General features: G+C 37.2%; 1 protein-coding gene across 2 annotated transcripts in view; it reads right to left on the minus strand.

Annotated features, from left to right (window-relative positions):
- Positions 1 to 3,932: 3,932 nt before the first annotated feature.
- The window catches only part of EIPR1 (EARP complex and GARP complex interacting protein 1), a 94,597-nt gene continuing 76,129 nt past the window's right edge, over positions 3,933 to 22,400 (minus strand). For both annotated transcript variants that reach the window (XM_067294260.1, XM_013952958.2), the window contains 4 exons: positions 21,249 to 21,385; positions 17,646 to 17,813; positions 16,226 to 16,393; positions 3,933 to 6,298 (listed from right to left, as the gene is read on the minus strand). In XM_067294260.1, coding sequence (XP_067150361.1) covers positions 6,124 to 6,298; positions 16,226 to 16,393; positions 17,646 to 17,813; positions 21,249 to 21,385 — 648 coding nt within the window. In that variant the 3' untranslated portion in view covers positions 3,933 to 6,123. The remainder of the gene's footprint in view (positions 6,299 to 16,225; positions 16,394 to 17,645; positions 17,814 to 21,248; positions 21,386 to 22,400) is intronic.

Raw genomic sequence — 22,400 nt, forward strand, 5'->3', positions numbered from 1 at the left:
AACAGAAGGGGTCAGGATTTGCTCAGTAACAGCTCAGAATTGTTTTGCTGCAAGGTAAGTTAGTGTGGAAGGAAGCATGCAGCTCAGATATTTTATTGATTACATCTAATATCTTGAGTTGTTCGCACTGGGACACTCCCCTAAAGGCACAGACAGGACATACTTTTGAAGCTCTAACTAGTGTGATTCAAGAAACAGCCACCTTAAAATGCTCCCTAGTCCTGCTCCCTGGAGTTGCTTACCTTGTCTGTTCGCTTGGCACCGAAATGGACTCCAACTGCTCCTATCGGCAGTTACAACCTGACCTCTGAAAAGGGCAGTGACCAACTGAAAACCCTCTTCAAACATATCAGTTGGGGTTGATAACTTCTGGATCAACATGAATATGCGCACTTATGCCCAAACTTGGCGACAACTATCATGCCTGTATCAAATCCAGTGACAGAATTAAAATGCCGCAATATAAACCGCGAATTCTCTAGCACCTAAATCAGTTAACTTGTGGAGATTAATATGTAAGATTTTAAGGACACAAAAGATTAACATGTAAAATTAAGGACATAGCTAAAACAAACAAACAAAAATCTACTCTTTTACTTTTTTTTAAAACTCCATACCTCCACATCTTTCTCTTTACTTCATTTATTGCCAATTTTTTTGTCTTTCCTATTTCTGTTTTCCAAACTGATCTTTCCCTGATCTTGTCTTTTTCAATTTACTTCTCATTCCATATTTGTCAGTCTTCCTTTTACTATTTCTTTGCCTATGTCTTTTTCTTTTTCTCCAAGTCTCCTTTGTGTCATTTTCTTCTCACTTCACTAGTCCCTCACTGACCAAAGTGGCAGGTGGAATGAGCAGGAGCAATGTGCAAATTGATCTGGAGACTACCCATGACTTTCAAATTCAATAGCTCCCTTTATAGGAAAGCCAGGCTTCTCTAAAAATTGATTTGCACTTTTCTTCCAGTCAGTTCAGCTGTTATTCCAGAAACCATAGGCTTTCTGCAGCCTCGGAATGGCACTCCTGCCACAGGTTCTACAAGAAAGTTTTAAGTACTTTCTTCATATCCCCCACAAAAAGCAAAACCCCTCAATATCCTCTGTAAAGCCAAACAATGGCTACACATGCTAATGGTAAATGCTTAAGTTGTATAGCATTATGAACTTGTATTCAATTACTGATCTTCACAATTATCATTACCTACTTCTCACTGCTTCAGCATTGTCAGACACAAGTATATCTACTTTAGGGCATCTTACCATGATTCGGACTACACTGAGGCTATCCTGAATAAGTTGCAAGACATCAGAATTTCAGTCTCAAATACTGGAAGAGGTTCCAGGCTGCAAGATTTAGGAATTCCAAGTGAATAGACAAATACAGAGTTAGTATTTTCAGTTATAAGTTTAAAAATACAACTGTCAGGTAGCTGAATTCTTTATAAAACACTGTTCTTTACTAATTTAAGTGTTGACCATAATCCATATTATTTCCACGCACCTTTGTGTAACAAAAGGGTAAAAAGAAAGGGGAATAGGTTTAGAACATACGTCAAGCCTATCCATGCCATCCAATACTTATTCTTCATTAATTCTGATGCTGACAAGTAATTCATTAACTTCATGAGCTTCAGTACAGGTCAGCTAATTTTAGCACTGGCACCACAGGCAAAGTCCAGGTCTGTACTGAAGGCTTTTTTGAATTTGAAGTTAGCATCATTTTTACTTAGGAGTGAAACAGATTGTTGTTTCAAACCTCTCGTTAAATGGCCATGACTTCTATTGACGTCAGTGAGCCTTAGATCAAGCTCAAAATCTTTAAGAAAGTATTATCAATTCCTTTCTCCTTCAATAATTCATGTCCATGAAATAAAAACACCACATCTCAAGCATTTTAGTAATTCCCCACCAGGCACATAAAATTATTGGTGATGAAGCAGAGATTATCAACACTGAATCTGGAATAAAACAAGTTCTTAGGCTGCAACACTGACAATTCGACATCTTTATGGAATGCCAGAATTCACTTTTTCAAAACCAAAAACCATTAAAGCTTCTTACCTGGATATAGTCTGCAAAGAAAGAAAATTCATTTTGAAGAAGTGTTTGTTTTGAAAACATCATAATTGTGCACCTACCAGTGATGATATGTGGTGGCGTAAAAGAGCACTGTCTATGAAATATCGTAACAACCCAGTGCTTTAAGATCGCTCAGAAGATGATTTGAATTTCAGGAGAGGTGATGGACTCTCTTTATTGTACAGAAATCAGTTTGTCTCCATAGTCTCACTGCCAAGGAGGGTTTTGCAACAAAGCAGACAGCTTCCAGAAATAATACTGGGATTTTGTAAGAATTTCATCTGAGTCATGAGGGTTTTCCAAAATCTCTTAAAACACAACTTATAATCAAGGTAGAGAGCTGTGAGAGATGAAAGTGCGGGAGCGAATGTGATATCTCAGCACTAGAGACAATGCTTTGGAGAATACGTTACTATTTTAAACTTCTATTTTCTTCCTATATGGGAAAAAGTGTGTGTCTAGGGAGGCAGGTAAAGACATATAGGGATTCTTTGCCAGTATTCTTTGTAGTGTCCAGTGCTTCATGGTTGAAAAGGATATCCTGAGACAGAGGTGCTGCCTTTGTGTTTAGCAGCCTTTGGTGGATTCTTCTTTCAAGAATTTGTCCAGTTATTTCAAGTCATGTAAACTTCAGCATTATAACATGTTTGTTTGTTTTTTTCCATATTGTGTGTGTTCACACATGTGTGTGTTGTGTGTTAAAAAGAAATGTTGCAGCTCAACTGCATGGCTATAAAGACCACGTCATTTTATATGTTTTTAGCCACCACCTGCTGGTTCCATTTAATAACATCTAGTTCTTGTATCAGAAGAGAAAGTGAACAATCACTCCCTATTCATCCTCTCCCCCTGCCACTTGTGATTTTACGGACTTTCATCATTTCCTCTCAACCATCTGCCTTTCAGTCTATTTAGTCATCCTCATACAGGTGCTGCATACTATTCATCATTTCTGTCATCCTTCTCTAAAACCTTTCCCAGTTTTACTACATCAGTTTTGAGATGAAAGAAATCACAGTTACAAGCAGTATTCAAGATGCACGTACATCACGGATTTACACAATAGATTAACAAGGCTCTGTTTTCTTCTCTGTTTGCTTTCTAGTAACCCTTTACATTTTGATTTTTAACCTCTATTAAGCTAATGCTTTTAAAGAGCTATTATAACCCCAAGATCTCACTTCCAAGCAGTAATAGTTAACTACTATTGACCAAAGTATATGTAAAATTAGTTTTCTCCCATATCCATTACTTCACATTTCCTACACTGAATTTCATCTATCATTTTATCATCCAGTCATTCAGAGTTGTGAAACACTCTTCCATAATTCTTCAGTCAGTCATCTTTACTACTCTGAACAGCATTTGCAAACTTTGCCATTTTTATATGTGGCCCTTTTTCCAAAAAGGTCACAAATATAATGTGAAGCACAGGCCTGAGCACAGATCCTTGCAGAACTTCATTGGTAATTTCTTTCTGTTGTGAAATGTGATGATTTATTCCTACCTCCTATTTCCTATCTTTTTACCAATTGTTTATCCATCTGAGGACCTTTCCTCCTATCCTAGAGCAGCTTTCTTTCTCTAACAGCTTGAGGTGAAACCTTGTCAAAGCTTTCCCTTTACGAAAGTCATTTTCATATTGCTGTGAGGGCTGAACATGTAACTCAGACTCCGCTTTCAAGATAGCTAAAAATGATTAAAATTTGACCCTGCCTGCTTTCTTGCTTCTACTGTAACACATTTCATTCAAATTTGACCTGCTACTCCCTTCTTTCCCATAGTTTATCCCTTATCTTCTCCCCTTATAATGTGATATTATAAGCAGTTACCAAAAGGCGGACAATACTAAAATAAAAGAAAAATACATCATTATTATTTGTTTACAGATAGAGCTTTCCAGCTTGTATAAAGTTACAATACTAAAGGAAATGCAGTACCTTAAGATTACCCCCAAATCCGTCCCACATTTTATTACATGTAAAACCAAGCACCACATATGGTTACGTAATTTCCTGTCACCTTCACACTGTGAGCCATATACATTAAGAGACAATAACATTTCATTAGACCTTTATTGCTAATGTGAACAAAGTTTTAAAGTATTCTGCTGCATACTAATGATACACTGCAGGATTTTTTGCATGGGGAAAAAAAAGAAGTGGTTTTGTCTGAAGATTGAAAGCTCCACTTGTAAAGTACATCCCAGTCAAGGATTTTGAAATTCAGACGGCTGAAGCAGGACTGATTTGGAAATGTATTTTTTCTTATAATATACAGGTGAATAGCTCATGCCCAGTTGCAAATTGAGACAATTTGAAATAGCAAAGTTTAAAATCTTAACACAGACAATCAGACCATCAGACTTTCCAACAGAAGCATTCCCTCTGGAGCAGACAGGCATCACTGTAACACAAACAATAATACATGTGGCTTAATTGCATTATTTCACTTCTATGAATTCTTCCAAATAAGCTCTTTCATAAGCCAAGAATGGAATTCAACTTTCATCTTTTCTGGACACTTCGGCCTACAGCAGTCAGTTATGCTCTCAAAGTTTGTTCCCATACAAGCAGCTGTGTATTCACAACAAGTCACATTTGGACATGTTTCGATCTAGATAGTGGTAAGGACAAGCAAAGGTTAGTAGCAAGCGGTCCCTCAACAGTAACACCAACAGTTACTATAGCAACAGCAGGACTCATAGCAGGATGTTGGTATCAATCTTTCCATCCCATGTTCTTGGCATTTCTTCGGAGTAGTCTTACATAACGCTACCATAACTGACATTGTTTTGCATACCCGAGTTCTGAAGTTAACTGGAAATAATAGCGATGAAAAGGCAACGGGGCATAATTACAGCTGTGTTGGGTCTCAGCACACAGAGAGCAGGCAGCAGAACTGTTATCTTAACACCAAACTATGCTGGGCGGGGGGCAGGATGCACAGCCCTATTTTACTTGCCTTCCATCTACATTTCAAGTTTTCTGTGCATTCTCCTGCATGGCAACATCTGTCTATTCCCAGTATTTGTAACAGAATAGCCACTGATGCCTAGGTCAGGTATTGCAAAGAGAAGGTTATAGCAAAACATGTTTTGTGCTTAGTTGAAAACCCATTACATCATGTAGGCATACTGCAGAATGGCACAGAGCCAAAGACAAGAAAGAGATTACTTACAACTATTAAAGAGATTTTTCAGGTTAACAATGGTGTAGCTCCAGGGGCTCTCAAAATATAATACAGGCAACCAAATTCTATGAACATGCTCTAATACATTACAGGAGAATATATAAGAGAGTTTGATAAAGAGAAATATTGTTTCCAATAACAACATACAGCACAAAATGCATTTAATTTGCAAATTACAGGATGGTGTGTTGTTGCTACTCCTATAAGGCTTAAATTAAAAATATATTTTGAAGGTTTCACCTTCATGATTAACATTTCTTGTTAGACAGGCAAAATGGGAGAAAAATTGTTTAAAATACTGGAGTGAATTAAGAAAGCCTTTCAGACCATTCCCAATTGTATTTCTAGTCATTAAAGAATGAGCCAGAATACTTAACAGAATGTGGCCCTCGCTAAGAACAGAAGGCTACTTACATCGAAAAGAAAGAAGATAGAACATTATTCTTGTAAATGGGTAGATCACTTCAGCTACATGAACCCTACCTTCTCCCAGCTTTATATTGGCATAATGATAACATCTCTGTAATTCACTACATTAGAATAAAGCTGAAGAAATAAATCAATAGTATAGGAAAGTGCCGAATATATTCAGAAACATTATAACTCACAATTGCAAAGTGATTATAAAAAAAAAAAATTTCTAACTAGCACAGCCTTAAGAAAATTTATCACATTTTCCAAGGCAAATACAAAATACAAAGCCTGAAACATAAGTTTCTGTATTAGTACAGATATATTCTTAACAAAATTTTAACATTTACACTTAATAACAACCAAAAAAAATCCTGAAAAACTGAACAATACCTACCAATTATGTACATCAAGACAATAACTCCACCATAATCCAAACAAATTATAACAGTATGTGATATTTAAGAGCTCTGGGAACCCTGTTAATAACAAGTCTCCCATCATAACTTAAAGAGGCAAATAGCCATGGGTCTGCTGATGACCATTCAACTGCATATACACTATCTTCATGTTCTTCGTAGGTAGCTATTATACTGTCCTGAAGGGGTTCTTTACTCCTAAAATTAAAAAAAAAAAGTAAGGATTTGTGAACACACCTGATTGAAAAGGTTAAGTGTCAAACATAGATAGCTATGCAAGCTCCTTTTTAAAGTATAAGAATGCTATGGTGGGCTCCAAGGAAGCATCATTCAACACCTGATATGTGCACGCATTTATGTTTTAGATAACATGGCAGAGTCAAGTCAATGTTAAAGATTTCATTTGCTGCAACAAATTATCTGTTATTCTCAATTTCAGTACAGTTTCAGGTCTCACAGAAGCAATATACTACACGTCTCCCTCTAAAGCAACTTAAAGTACAGGGGTTGGATCTAAATGCACTTAAACACACATTTTTCTCAACAGCTTTTCTCTCACCCTGCTCCATTCCCCAGCTTTTTTTTTTTGTTGTTAATTGAATTCTTAAAAGAATATATAATCTTATTAGACAAGAGTAGATGGGTCAGAGGTTGCAGTCCTTAACAAGGCAGCATCTCCAAGGGAGTGCTGCAGTCCTCGATCCGTTATCTCTAGAGTAACATAAGGGAGGTGGAGGCACCACTCTGAACACCTTCCCATCTTTCTGTCCCATTCCCAGAGCTGTATCCATTCCCCTGATTCTCATCTATTGCTGTATACCTCGCCTCTCACTACCTCTCACCACTCAAGTTCCTGGTTGTTAACCTCACGAGGGAAAGACAGATTCTCTTTTGTATTGCAAATATTTAAAAAGAGATGAAGGCTATTCTCTAAATTCCACAGCCTGCAGACTGATTGCCTTCTGCTAGCTGAGAGCTCCCCTTCCTTGCTCCGCTCCCAGAGCCGATCCCTCCAGTTAGAGGGTAACCCTGCAGTACATTATTCTGTAGCTACAGGGCAGGTGAGTTTTCAGAGGATGACCTCAGAGCTCTCTCTCACCCAGAGAGGATCATTCCTGCCTGACAGTCTCTGAGAAGCAGTCCCCTACCTCCCCAAAATGGACTTGCGCTGCAGCTGCAATCCTCCCAACAGGAAGCAAGGACACCGAACCTTATGAACGTTACTCAGTCACTAAAGCAGATTCTGCTGTTACAGAAATGAGTTGTTATTGGCAGTCTTTGCCCTCTACCACTGTTCTCTAAAAGATGAAAGCATGCACCTCTACAACCACAAAACGCATATATGGTATTAAATTTGAATGGCTTGCAGGATATTGCTGGTCCACCTAGCCAGTCTAACCAGCTGTGAACCTAACATCACAATTAAAACTAAATTGAATTTAATGAATAAACCAGAAGCAGTCTAATACTGCAGAATAGCTTCTCATATTTAGTTTCAAGGACTATTATCATTTACTTATGCTATATTTAAGGTCAGCTAACAAAAAAAGGTCATAGCACAAACAACATACAGCCTCTAGATAATTACGAAGAGCAGGATTATTTTGTAGTTCTTCCGAATATGTACTTTGATACAAACCATCTAACAGCAGAGAGCTAATAAACACACACACGCTTCGTCTCCTGCAAGGTGTTTTTCTAACTCCCTGTTAACTGACATGCCTGGTTAAGTGAAAGTTGGTCATGTCCCCAGACAGCAATGTGCTCCACGCAGTGCTCACCCACTTATCCAGAACTCCATTTTCTAAAGGTTTCAAATGTCTCCCTGGATAAGGAGGGAGTAACGCATGGTGCACACTACCGTCAGGGGACATGACCGACTTTCAGTTAACCAGGAGTCTCGGTTAACCAAAGGTTGGATAAACAAGGACAGAGCTTCTAGATTATGCTGTTTTCTGTTTAGTTTCTGTCTAGAGTTGTTCTGGTGTTTCATTTAAATAATATAGTTCATCTAATTTAATTTATAGAAATCATAGGGGAATGAGTGTTCAGGAAAGAAGCTTGCATTAGTAGGTGAACTACTGTTTGGCATTTCTGTTTACTACTACAATTTTTAATCCTCGCTTATTATTGTCTATACACTGAATTTCTCCTTGGGGATGAAAGTAATTTTGTGCCTTTCCAAAAAAGAAAGCTATCCATGCAGTTCTTCAGGCCACATGAGTTCAGGTCCAGATCTATGATAACATTTTTTATAAATTATTTGTGTATAAGAGAGGCATAGCCTTGCGACATTTATTGAGAATCTAAGAAAATCTTTTATGCTAAGGGATCACTTTGATAAAGAAGCAGATATTATACAAGATAATCAGGAGGGGAAAAATAATCCTAGAATTACATGGTCTCAGGAACAATACAGAAATTCCAAAAGATCATCTTTTGTCCATGAGCATCCTCTACAAACACCCTGAATGAAAATAAATTAGCCTTTAAATTACATAATGGGTAGTAAACCCAATAAAAAGCATAATTCAATTCATGTATCTGAAAGATTGTTAAAAAAAAAAAAAACACAGAAGGGACAAGGTTGGGGGTAGTCTTTTGGTTGGTTGGGTTTTTTTTGTTTTGTTTTGTTTTTGTTTTTTTGCTTTCTCACCACAGGAATCTCAGGGACAGATCATTTATCTCACACTCAGAGACTTCCAAGAAAACACCTCAGCTGCATATCTGCATTTTGGGTGTGGGGGGAGGGGGTTGGTAATTTAAGAACAGGCTGAGGATTTTTTATTTTTATTTCTCCATGAATCCAGGACGCTTATAACTGTTCAGTTTCTGTGTCCCAGGACTGAAATTTTAACTACTTACTCTCCGTGAATTCAAAGTGGACTAGATGCTGGGATAAAGCTGGCAGATCTTGGGCAGTTTTTAGGAAAGGGAGGAGAGCTCAGGACCTTAAATTCTGTCCCAGTTAGGGAGGTTCAGAAACAGGAAGAGTACCGGTGGATGGGGGTGAACTTTCCTCCATCCTACTTTAATATGTATAACTCAGGTTGCTGCCAAAACACAGATATTTGTTTTTACGTATAATCTGCTGGTTATAGATGTAAAAATGTAGTTGCTATGCTTTGACTAATTTAGTGTACCACAAGTGTAGGTGCTTGGCCTATTGATTCCTTGATATAGCAGTCTGGCTAGACTATATTTTGATGATAAGCATACTTGTTAATCACTTGTTAGGCCTGGCAAGCTTGGTAAGCTATCTTCTTCCTTGTCCTAAATCTCCCTGCCCCTTAAAGTTTCTTTAGTTTCTGGTTCTCCTGTATTATTTAAAGGACTTTTTCTGGACAGACTAAACTGCCCTTCTCTTCCTTTATATATGTTCTTGTATAGCATCAATTGACAAGGCAGCAGCCTCTTAGATGGACAAGTACGCACAGTATTCTTACTATGGATGTGTAATCTCTATCTACGTCCTCCGTAAATTTAAGACTTGTGTCAGACTGAGCTGAAATTGGACTTCTTTCTCTTTGTAGTCTTACTCATATAGCACGACCCCTACCAGCTTCTCATGTGAAAGGAGAAGAGCTTTCATTTTACTAGATAACTTTGAGGTTAATTGTGTTACAGACTGCAGAGAGAAGCCTGTTAAGCCTTGGATAATTGTTTTCATGTAGAGAGCTGTTATTTCCAATTACTGCTCATGCTAACAACCACTTAAGTTTGCAGTGCTTGCAATTCTGTTTTGTCATCACAATGTTCAATAAAATACATTTTTTCAGAGTCACCAAAAAATCATTAATTCTTTATCACATTCAAAGTTAAGTCCTCCTTAATCTAAAAATTACTACAAAATAGATCGGATTCAGTAGAGCAGCAACATGTATTGCAGCGTTCAAAATAAAACCCGAAGACTAAACATATATCATTGGATTCTAAGACAAGTCCTGTGGAGGCCCTTTCCCTTTAGCTGCAGGACAGAACTTAGCAATTGCAAGACTTTATTGCTGGTAAGCTCAGGTAACACACTATTTCTTTTCCTCTATTAAGAAAGACAAAATTCAAAGATTTTTATACTGGAGCACAATTTATATATACAATAATTAGCTATTCATACTATTATAAGCATTATCATTTTTTTCACACAAAAAATCTAGCCCTCTGAGCAACTTCTCCAGGAAGAAAACCATCTTTAAATACAGGAGATACGTATTTTAATATAGCAGGTTTTCAAAGTTGTCCTAATAGGCAATATAAATTAAGGAGGGTATATCTGCTGAGCTGAGTAAATAAAAAATATTAGGGAAAAACTACATAGCCTTTAAAGGCAAAATACTCTAGGAACTGGAAACTGCTGCTTCCCTGGATTTGGCTGAGCTTCTAAGACATCCTACCAGTAAAGCCCAAAACACTGGTATTCTCCAACACAGCAATTTAAGCTGTTTTAATTAATTGAGTCTGTTGGGTGATTCTATAGTGTAATCCTGTGATTTCTAAATTTCTCTGAGACATAAATACCACAATAAAGCTATCATCAAAATTAACACTATTAGCAGCTGTGTGAAAATACCCTGGAAGCCTGCCTTATCAAGACTGTTTGGCAAATACTTTTCAATGTATTAGTGCTGGCAAAGTCTGTTCTCCTGAAGTCACGGATGTGTATACACGAGTTATGTTAGACCACAGAATTCATACACATTACAATGAAACCATATTATTTACTATTCAAACAGCCCCAAACCACACGTCTGTCACAAAAAGTATTAACCACCACCTCCTTTAGATAGAGTTTGGAATGAAAGCTCTTTCTACAGAGAGGCCAGGCACCATTTTCCCTCTGGTGCATCCCAATTGCTGAAGATGTTTCTACACTTGAAATCTCATGTAAAATTTCACTACCTCAACAAAATACTCTGTACTGAGAGGACCAGACATCTCTCAGCTTTAAAGGCAAAACAGGAAGAAATCCTTAGATCTTAGATCTTGCCCTGTTCATATAAAAGGACAGTGCAGCTAACATCTATTGTGAGAAAGACAGAAATATCCCTAAAAGCATAGGACTTCCAAAGAAATACCGATAAATTTATTTCCTAATGTGAATTTCTGGTACAGTCTTCAGCAGATAACAAAGATAGGTTCTAAGCTTATCCTTATCTTTAAAAAGAAATGTAGCATAAGGGAGAAGGCAGAATAAGGGCCTGAATCATCAGTTGTGCCAGGGACAACAGAGCAGACTTCTTAAGTGATCAACCCCAAAGAGAGCTAGGGGAGCAGGTAGCCCATTCTGTAAAATCAAAGCTTAAGGATGGCTTCCTTCTCAGGGTTTAGAACCCAAAATGCTAGTGATAATATAAATCCCTTCATTGGTATGGGCACAGAAAGGCTTTTTTCCCTTAAAAAGTAAGTCCTCCATCATCAATTCAGCTTTGCCAGGAAATTCCAGCCACAGAAGTCATGCAGAAAGAAACCACTACTTGAGATGCAGCATTTACCTTGGGGTTGCCACAGCTAAAGTAGCAGATGGTCTTCTCATTCCATGCATTATCAGCATACCAAAGTGCTACATAGTTAAAAATTCAAACCTATATAGCAAATAAATATATTGCAATAACTAAAGAAAATAAACCCAAATTGATGAGCAAAGATGATCATACTAAACTGCAGGAATCTTGTAGTGTTTGTTCTTTTTGTTGGAAATAGCAATGTAGAGCAAAAACAATTGGCAGACTCATTTAATAAGACCAAATATACTCATTCACTGACATAAAAAATTTGGATGATCAAAGGGTGATGAAAGAATATGGAAGAGTCAACACCTCCCTTCAAAGAAAGGCAGAGTTCTCAGCGCTCTGAAGATGTCTAAAACAGGACTTACTAACACCGTCAAGGAGCTGTAGAATTAAGGTAAGTCCAGCGTTGCAGGAAGGAAGCCCATACAACACCAGGGTGTGAAACCATTAATGAAAGAGAGGCCAAGGAGAATCTTGCTTTAACAGGTTGCTCCCATGAAAGTGCAACACCCTGTGTTTCAAACACTAAGTTCAAACCAAGGACTGAAAAGCCGTCCTTTTTTTTGTCCAGGTTCCCATTCTGTCCACACATCAGCTTTGTTTTGGGGATGAAATCTAAATGCACCCCATATACTCACTTCATCTGTTCCATCCATTTTCGTGTGTTTTGTACAATTTTTTATATCTCTAGCATAAGCTGCTAGATATTAAGCTAGGAGTACAGTGTTTTATTTCCCATTTTTCAACAACTTTTTTTTCTCCATTTGAAGCATGCATTAAATAATCCAGAGCAGAGACTTGACCAGAATATGCCATAGCTCTTCTCCGGCCCCATACCTCCTGTACCTCCCCTCTGTGGAAACCTGGATTTTTATTTATTTATTTTTTTAAGACTACAGAGGCTTTAGGCTTCTCTAAGAGAAAGTGCTGAAACCTTTCCTTATTCAGTGCAAGAACATAATACAGTTGGCATATTTCTCCTAGATGCATTCCACAAAACCAGTATATGCTCAGCTAGCATGTTTTGGAGCAATCAAGAACACAGTGAAAAGAGATGAACACGGCTGGTGAAAAAAGAATGTCCCAAAAGGAAGAATCAGAAGACTCCAAAGAGGATTCAGAAGGCAGTGAGGCTCTCTTGAGCTGCAAAGAGTCAGAGGCTGGAAGCATACCCAGAGGAAGTCTCATCTCCTTTCCAAGTTGTTATAATCTTTCTTCTTGGCCACTATGAGAGGCATGATATGGGCCAGGGAGACCTTTGACATGATGCAGCATAGCTGCTCTTACATTTTTATAATTGAGGAGAAAAGCAACAGTAGCAATGAAAAAGCAGGGAAGAGACAGCAAGTAAGCTGCTCTGATCTGAGTCAGCAGTTGAGAGGACTCAATTGTCACTCAATTATGTCAAGGAACAGGTCCTTGTGCAACATCTTAGCTATAGTGCTTAGGCAAATATGTTCTGGTCTCCAGGACAAAAACACATATTCCCAAGGCATCAACACATATATGGGCAAGCACTCAAAGGAGAAACCTCAATAAAGAATAATTCCTTACTAAAAAGAGAAAACACCAACATTCTTGTGTTGTCTCTTCATTGCTCAAAGAAATAATACACTTTAAAAAAAAAAAAACCTCTCTCTAAATAATTATTTTTCTTCAAGTTGTGAACCTTAAGAAGTAGGCATTTACCACAGAAAATCTGTCAAGAATAAATGTGTGGGTAGACCATAGACTTGTACATAATTCTACATTGTAGCACAATTCAGGTTTAAACAGATACATTACTTGTTTCCAGACAAGAAATACATTAAAAATTAGAAAATCTACTCCAAAATATTTTAATATATTAAAAATTAACAAGAGGCTCAAGACCTCAAAAGTCCTAGCTGTTTAGAATAGTACAAGTTAATAGTTTAAAATATGGGGATTTTTGCTAAGAAAAATGAACTTAAAGATTCAACCGGTACAAACTATTCCTTTTATATTTAACCCAAGGAGTAATTTATTTTATTCATACTGTGAAAAGAGGAAAACTATGAGGCAAGAACAACTTTTTCCTTCTTTCCACTTGATATTTCAACCTCCTTTTGAGAGAAATTTGGTCATTCAGTCTGAGGATAACTGATTGGAGACAGTAGTTGCACAGACTCCTCCTCTTCCTATTGTATTTCAAGTTACATCTAAAAAAGAGAATTTCTTTCTCATGATTTCTGTGCTATTAAATTATTATGTGCTATTAAAGAAACCAGATGTTCTCCAAACAGGGTAAAAAGTAATCCTAGGAAGACATAACACCTTCTTGAAAGTCTAAAATGTACACAAGCAAAAAGCCTGTGTTATACAGAGGAGACAGTACCCATGGAATGATGAAACAGGCTTTTCAAAGAGGTTTCTAGGAGGGAAAGAAGCCTAAATATTTTGCACTAGTCGACTAACAGTAAGTATTCCCACTGACTGTTATGCTCAGATTCATTAGTGCACTTGGAGCTAAACAAACATTCATCTGGCTACAGTTCAAGGCTGGAGAGTACCTTGGAAACATCCCTCCAGCTCATGTGGATGTTAAATTCATAAAGAGAGAAAAAAGAAAAAGTATCTCACAGTACCGAGTGAATGTTACAGAGGCTAACACTTGCACAGGTTTTATACAGCACAGGTTAGCAGCTGAAAAGCAGATTTTTAAGAAGTGTAGTCATTACTGATGGCAGTCTTGTAGCCTCTGGGGGAAGGTGAGGGCTTTCTGTCATCAGTATGGAAGTCACTCATGTTGTGGTTAACACGCATCTCATAGCCAAAGGAAAAGAGGATCACACTTGTTATATAGCTTTGCATGTTCTTGCTTTCAACAATTCCTACTCTAGAAACAATCACTTGTCTTTTAGTGAGGCAACCTACAAGTCTACAATCAATAGAAATCCAGAACAACTCTGGATAACCTCCTATACAACATCTGTCAGAGCACTATTTACCCATACTCTGTTACTTACTTTAATACATTCCCACCATATACACATATAGGATACTGTAGACTCTTTCTCCCCTCCACTAATGCTATTTTTATTCTATCCAGGACAGAATAAACTTCAGAATCTAGCCAAGGGTAAGGAACCAAAAGGTAGATCATATTTACAGGGCTCTGCTTTAAGTACATCAGCAGTACGTATGTACTTCTAGAACATAAGCAACTTTCTAGGCACCTAATCTGATCTTCCAGGCACTCACATCACCAACTACTCATAGAGACATTTTGTACACTTACAATTAACGATGCCTATGTGGGATACCTTCCTTTCTAACATAAAAAAAAATATTTCCAAGTCCTTTATGTGAAGCTAAAACGTCAAAATTATTTGGAGCAAAACTGCATCTTTATTAATAAAATAAAGGTGAAAGAGCAACCTTAAAAATGCAAATATAAAACTCAAAGTTTAGGTTGCTTTTAACTGAAACATCTAACAAACACAGTTGAGTAACCGAGGGATCTTTTTGTAATCTCTTTATTCCTCAACCCATCTCATCTGTTTCTTCATTAAAAAATGGGTCTGGAGGTATTCTATTTCATTTTGGACAGGGGTTTTTGTGTGTAGGTATTAAAATAATCTAGCAAACTTAACAAAACAATCACTCAGTGCAGACATGGAGCACATAGATATTCACAGCTGCAAAGAACAGAAGAATACAGATTAAAGCCTGGTGGCCTCAAAATATTTTACAAGAGTTTCTGTATCATTATGCTCATTTTGTAAAGGTAAATTAAAGTACCTCTGCTCAAGATCACCATATCAGCTAGTGGCAAAATTAGAAAGCAGGTGTCCTGAGTCCTCATCCCATACAGAGCTCCTTACATACACATATATATTCAAACAGAAGTACCAAGAGGAAAACAAACATCACACATTTCACTATGAAAAAATTAAAAGCACAAAAAATGAAAGAGGAGAAATTATTATTTTTCCAACTTAGTTAAGTCTTTATTTAAAAAAAAAAATAATCCCAAAATACACACACAAATGTGCAATTCCTCACATACCCAAGTAGAGTGGTGCTTACAAATGCCTGCAGCGATGTGCACTATTCGCTACCAAGAAAGCCGAAAACAAACTTTGGTCCTGTTTGAGATAGGTCTAACGAGTTACCGGCTTCTAGAGCAGGCAGCAATGTCAAGAGTGAAATCAACAAAATTTAATATACTGGTACTGAAGGGAAGATCACTACTACAGTGGGAATGTTTTCTAAAGATAAACATACAGAAACCACAAAAGCAGATTTCCAGCTCTCATGTAACCTGGATGATTAAAGGTGCATGTGCCTGACCTGATCCAGATCCCCCTTGGAGTGAGTCTATTCACCGATTCAACCAACTTTAGGACTGATCCTCAGCATCACCATCCCCTTTATACCACTGAAGACACAGTAACTGTACCAATTAGCTTTAAAGAGTGGATTATACTCAAGAGTAGAGACAAGTGAGTAAAAAAGAATGAATTAAGTAAAAATTAGAACTACATACCTGAAAGGCCTGTATACAAAAATCCTAGTTGGTAAAGAATAGCACGTTAACCATTACAATGAAACAACAAACTATAAACATCTCCATAAAACCCAGGAAATTTCATACTTCTCTTCCTGATGGTGGTCCTCTTGATCACTTAGGTCATCATCATCTACCATATGCCCAAACGGTTCAGAAGAAATTGATACCATGTTAGACAGTATAACTCTGCTATCACTGCTTCCTGTAAGGATCAGTTGATCATGCGAATGATTGTATCTGACATTCCAGACCCTAAAAGAGGAATTCAAAAAAAAACAGGAGGCTATTCTTGGTAGGTAACATGGTAATACTATTTAAATGACTTGATTTTAAATAACAGCACTAAAATTCATCTTCAATTTAAATGTGATAAATATTCATAGAAGTGACATGCTTCATTCCAAAGACTGGCTTTTGCTGTCTTCATTTGACTTTTAAGCTTTGATGTCATTTGATTTTCTATAGAGTATTTTTAAAATTCAACAAATAAGTTTTGAGGAAAAAAAATCCTCAAAAATAAAAGCCACCATTCAGTGATATTATTCTTTGAGGGTATGCATCAGTTCATTGTTTAATACGTTGTTCTAAATATAAAAAATCCCCCCAAAGCAAAATATGGATTAGAAATAAACTGTTAAACAAAATCTCACAACATCCTTAGAGTAAAAAGTTAAAATAAACCCTGAAACAAAAGTAGGATTATATTCTCTTCAATTTTTACATTTTATGTATTAAGTTAATACTAAATGTCTTATGGTCCTTGTTTTATTATTTTTCTTTTAATCATCTCAGAAAAGTATAAATGCTGCTTCTGTTAATTGACATCTTCATATCACTCAAAGTAGCTTCAGGGTCCAGATTTCTTTTGCAAGAATTACTCCAACTCAAATTTTATAAAATATGAACTGCTCATCTTTTCTTAACCACAGAAGTCTGCAAATGTCAGACAAGATTCTCTCTGTGCTCCAGCCACAGGCTAGAGTGGTATATACAGGTTCTCAATATTATCTCAGAGAATAAAACAACTCACTTGCATATTCGGGCTTAGGGGATGCAAGGAGCATGAAGAAAGCGGGGGCTGCACTGTTGCGCATCCCCACCGCCCTACAATAGAAGGACAGAGGGCAGCTTCTGTAAACAAAACAGCTCAAGGGCTTTTCTACTCGTGTCAGGTGCAGCAGATCAGGCTCAAGTTGGGGAAGCACAGATGTATCCCACCTGGTCCCTATGAGGCAAGTTCAGTGCCGTGCTTATCAAAGGTGTATCTATCTCCCAGCAATTTTAACAAGTTTCTTGTCAGCTAGACTAACAAGGTCTCTAGTCTTAATTTGCAATCACACAAGAAACATCCACACGTTAAAATCACTCCTCTGTACAGAAAAATGATTATTCACAATAGCAGAAACATAGCTAATTTGCCCTGTTCCTAAACAGTAAAATAATTAGCTGAATAAATTACATAAGCCATCCACCCACAAAACAGCATGCAGATAATTTGTTCTACCAGTGGGAATGCTCCTCCAGTGTCTTCACTGGTTCAGTGACATTTCTTGTGTCCCAGAATTTCACCTTGCAGTCATCTCCACAGCTAGCCAGGTAGTACTGTTTATTGGGATTAAAGTCTAGGTCTCGTACCAGCTGTCCATGTGCATTTTCTATGCAATATATCTGTCTGTAAAACACATTAAAAAATTAAATGGTCTATAAAAAGCTAACTGCACTCAACTGACAAGAATCTGTTTCCCTGAAAACTTGTATAATCCCTGTAGCACCAACAGACCTAGAGTCCCCATTGCTAGCGTACAGTTCAGGGAAATCCCAGATGTTAACAACAGAGACTTGTACAGATTTCTCAGCTTGCTTCGAAGCTTTGCTCTTTACTTGTTTGTATTGGAATCATTTGGAACTAAAAGCAAACATTAGATTCAGATGACTCTAGCACAGCTCTCTATCAATTGTTATCAAATGTCCATTATTTTTAGAAAACAGCTTCTCCAAATCTAAGCAGTTATACCAATTCTCTATTTAGGACATCTAGCTCTCCCTATATGAAAAGCTGAGATACAAGGGAGACAATAGATATGAACAACAGCTTTTTATTATTGCTTTATTTTGAACCCACCTTCTTAAGCTCTGGCATTTATCATTAATTTACCTGTGGTCCTTAAACTACTCAGTCATGCTCATACTCAGCCATCTGGACCACTTCAGGAAGTGTTTGCAGTGCTAGTTAACAGTCTGGCATCCTTATTCAAAACATGCATGTTCCATCAGTTTGTCTCACTAGCTCCCCCCTCTTAAACTCACTTCCTTTGTTTCTGCTATCACATCACCAATTCACTAAGGAAAAAAAATCTGTGAGGAGCAGCCAGCCTCCTTCAGCCACCAGCTTTATTAAATGGCTGTACTTGCTCCCATGTCCATTTTCAAAGCCAGTATCTACCAAAGCTCTGCCTTGATTTGACACTCTCCTACAGACTTCACTAGAACTTGTTAAGCCTATTTTCACTATTATTATTACTAATGAAAAATATTTTTCTTCAAAAAACGTTGACTGGCTGAAACCAAAACTTTATGCTTCCTGGTTCATACATGGATTCACTTGTCAAGACCTGAGAGAGAAGTGTCATGCTGTTAATATCTAATTACTATTACAAAGCAAAATAGCTCCATAAGGAGAGATCAAAGTGCACCAGTCCTAGACTAACCACTACACTGGCAACTACGGCACTTACTTGGGGTAGAGGATATCACCTGGATATCCATCTTCAAGACTCTTCTTTGAATCAGAGAGATTAAGGATTTCACCCAGGTGCACCTTCCTACTAGCTATTCTGGGGTCTGAACTTTACATTTCCTTTTCATTTCTTGAAATGTTTTTATGGGAAAACTTTAAAATCTCAAGCACACTCGCAGCAGGAAAACATTTCTTCCCCAGTACTGTACCTTTCACTTTGTTCATTGTTGCACTGCTCATGGAGACATTTGTCAGGATCTGAAGAGACATGCCATCCACAGTCTCTCCAAATTCAGCTGCGCTTACCATCAAAGCCTTTATCCTAACTTGAATGACTTAGTCTGACCACTAGATCCCTTTCCTTCCCAGATATGAACGTTCTCTTTTCTTCTACTCTATCATCTGACAACACAGCAATATCTCCTACATTGAACTCCCACTTATGTCATATATTAAGGCCAGAGCACACACAAACCTTTCCTCCAGCTACTGCTTCACCTTCTCATGTTCTTTTCTTCCAGATTTTTTAAAATGTATTCTCGAAGTCTAGATTTCCCTGATATAATTCTCTCTCAGAATCCATTCAGCCTAGTTTCTGTCCTCTCTGCTTTACAAGCACTTTTCTGATTAAATTTACTAATGATTGCTTCCTAAGCTAGGAGTCTTTACCACAACCTCCTGTTCTTTTCTTCCTTTGTTCGCCACATTCAATATCATGTATTCCACCTATCCTACAGCTTTCATAATTGCACTCTCATGCTTCTTTTCTGGCTACTTCTTTAGTGTCTCTCCTTTTTTATTCTCTGCTGTTACAGCAGGTTTTTGTCCTTGGTTTCTTTCCCCTCATTTTTTGCTACTTATACTGCTGTGGCTTACACTGCCATGATTTTAAACTCCTGTCTCTAGCCTAACTAGTCCTTATCAGATAGTTGCATTATCCTAGACATGTTAAAGTGCAATTGCAGACCAGACATATTTTTATCATGTATTTTTCAAGTACACTGCAAACAACTCTTTGGCATAGTCTACTACTCTTAAATTATTTCAAGGACTATCTAATCAGAGCTTCACTTAAAACTAATTAGAATGGCGGGGGTTGTTTCTGTTAACCAAACTACATTTTCCTTGCAGCTTTCATACATGTTACTACGAGAATTCATTTAATACAATAATGACGTACTTTTGTTCTAATGGGCCAGAGTATTAAACAGACATATGAGAAAAAACATAGTATTTAATATTTTCTACTTAGAAACACAGCTTTAATCTTCAAGTCTGCATACTACACGCTAAAAATAGGATGATTACAAAAACATTACAAAAAAACAATTTAAAGGAAAAGCTTTCTCCTTTGACCTTTTTTCTAGTATGCTTCATTTAAAATAGTCTTTATACAGGCACATATAAACACACAAATATGAAATTAGATTTTTACATATCCTTTTACGGAACAAAATGGCACTATCAAACCAAATGACAGGAATACAAGAAGTGACTTTTAAATGGCTATATTTGTATTTTTAGCTTTTGTTTAATAAATTAAACAAACCTTTTTGGCAGAAATACACACAGCTGGCAAGTGTGGGGATTTATTGCTACACTCCTGCACTGGCAGGAACCATAGAACTAAATTTAAAGTCATTCCCCTTTAAGGCAACAAAAGTTATTACAAAACATCTGTCTTCTCAGTTTAGTGATAAATTACTATGTGCTAAGGGGATAAAGTGTATCTTAAAAAAGCTTGCACAGACTTTAGTAGTCATGGCAACAGATGTGCACAACATCACTCCTTTGCTTATCAAAATCACAACTGAGCAGGGGTAAGACACCTTATTTGGTATATACAAAGCCTTAATTGATTTGGTCATGATTTTGATAGCTTCAGTAGTTACATGAAACTAGTATGCTACAATCTTTAATATGGTACACTGCTGTTAAAATCAAAAAATGAAGAGTGAACTTATCCTGAGAAATTACCTCCAAAAATTAAAGTTACCTTTAAATACTATGCTATTAAGATATTTCATAGCATAGTCAGGACTGTTCTTAAATATTGATTTTCAGGTTGAATTACAGAACAGCTTCATTCAGGTAACGCCTATGTATTAAACTAATCATCTTGGGACTAGTACACAGTTCAACAAAACTCTATATACAAGTTAGAGTTAAAGCTGATTGGAAAAATGGAGAAAACCTTTTACTAAATTGTGAATACATCAGCTATGCAAGCCATACCATTCCATTTATAAGCAATAGCTTTACCACATTTCTAATCATCAAAAAAACTTTAGGAGCAATGAAAATCCATCTCCACAGGAGAGTGGCATTTTCCCTCCCTTTTTTGAGAAAAAGATTGCAATTTTTCATTACTTCATGCTTCGTGTATCCCATCCTCGAACAGTAGTATCACTGGCTGTTGCAATCTGTGTACAGTTGTGGTGTGGACTCCATCGTCCAGATGTAAATTTTAATTGTCCTTTCCCTTCCAAGGCTGTAGAACTGGAGAGCTAAACAAGATAGAACAAAGCCAGCGATATTTCTAAATGTAAAGCTAAAATGAAAATACTTGTAGTGAAAACAAAAATTGCCCAGTGGCCTACTATTTCACATATGATATTTTACCAAAATGCTAGGATAAAAGAATAGGGACAAAATATTTAAAGGTAAAGTATTTTTTAATAAAGCGCAACACGTTCAGAAGTACAAGTACTGTGGTTCTTCATAACCAAAAAGAAACAGTTTCAGATCATTTGTTGAAATATTAGATAGACAATGGGGATGTATGGCAGAAATTTGTAGCTGGCTCAAAAAGACAAACACCACACCCACTTAGTTTCATGAACGGTCTTAGGAGACACACAAAGTACGCATTTTTCCATGTCAAAATGCTGATTTTCATCCTCAAGAACAGATTTATAGTGTCAGAGTCTTCATTAAAGGTACTGTATTACAGCTTTAGGGGTGGAGGTGTGTGGGGGGGGGGAAATCAAATCACCACGTACATGCCTAGCAGGCACATCTAGCAGGCACTAGATCACAAATCTGCAACCTGGGAGAATAAAAGGTTTCAGTTCCAAAACAAGGCTTGCGCAGAGAAGTATGTCATGAGCAAACAGCTCTACACCTCCATACAGATAGCAAAAAGGAGTTACAAAATAATCGGCATGTTTTTGAAGCTGGAAGGCAAGTTGTTATCCAAGTCCATGTGAACATGGGGAAAAACAAAACTGCAGGCACTGCAAATTAGTTTTATTTTTAGTCACTTACTGAAATTGATTGTTTCATATCAGGGGGGGGAGGGAGGAGAAAACAAATATTTCCATTTTAAACAGAATTAAAATGTATACACCTTCCAAGTGGCTAGACAGATGATAGACATACTTTGTCATCTTGCACGAAAGTAAAGCTTCTACATAGTTCATATTTAAAATGTTTCATTGAGAGGCATTTCACACACAAGCAGATTGCAGCATTGGTTCTCCTCGGATCACTTGTCTCTTCTTCCCCATTCTTTATACATCG

This window comes from Apteryx mantelli, chromosome 3 (assembly GCF_036417845.1).
Source record: "Apteryx mantelli isolate bAptMan1 chromosome 3, bAptMan1.hap1, whole genome shotgun sequence".
Taxonomy (NCBI): Eukaryota; Metazoa; Chordata; class Aves; order Apterygiformes; family Apterygidae; genus Apteryx; species Apteryx mantelli.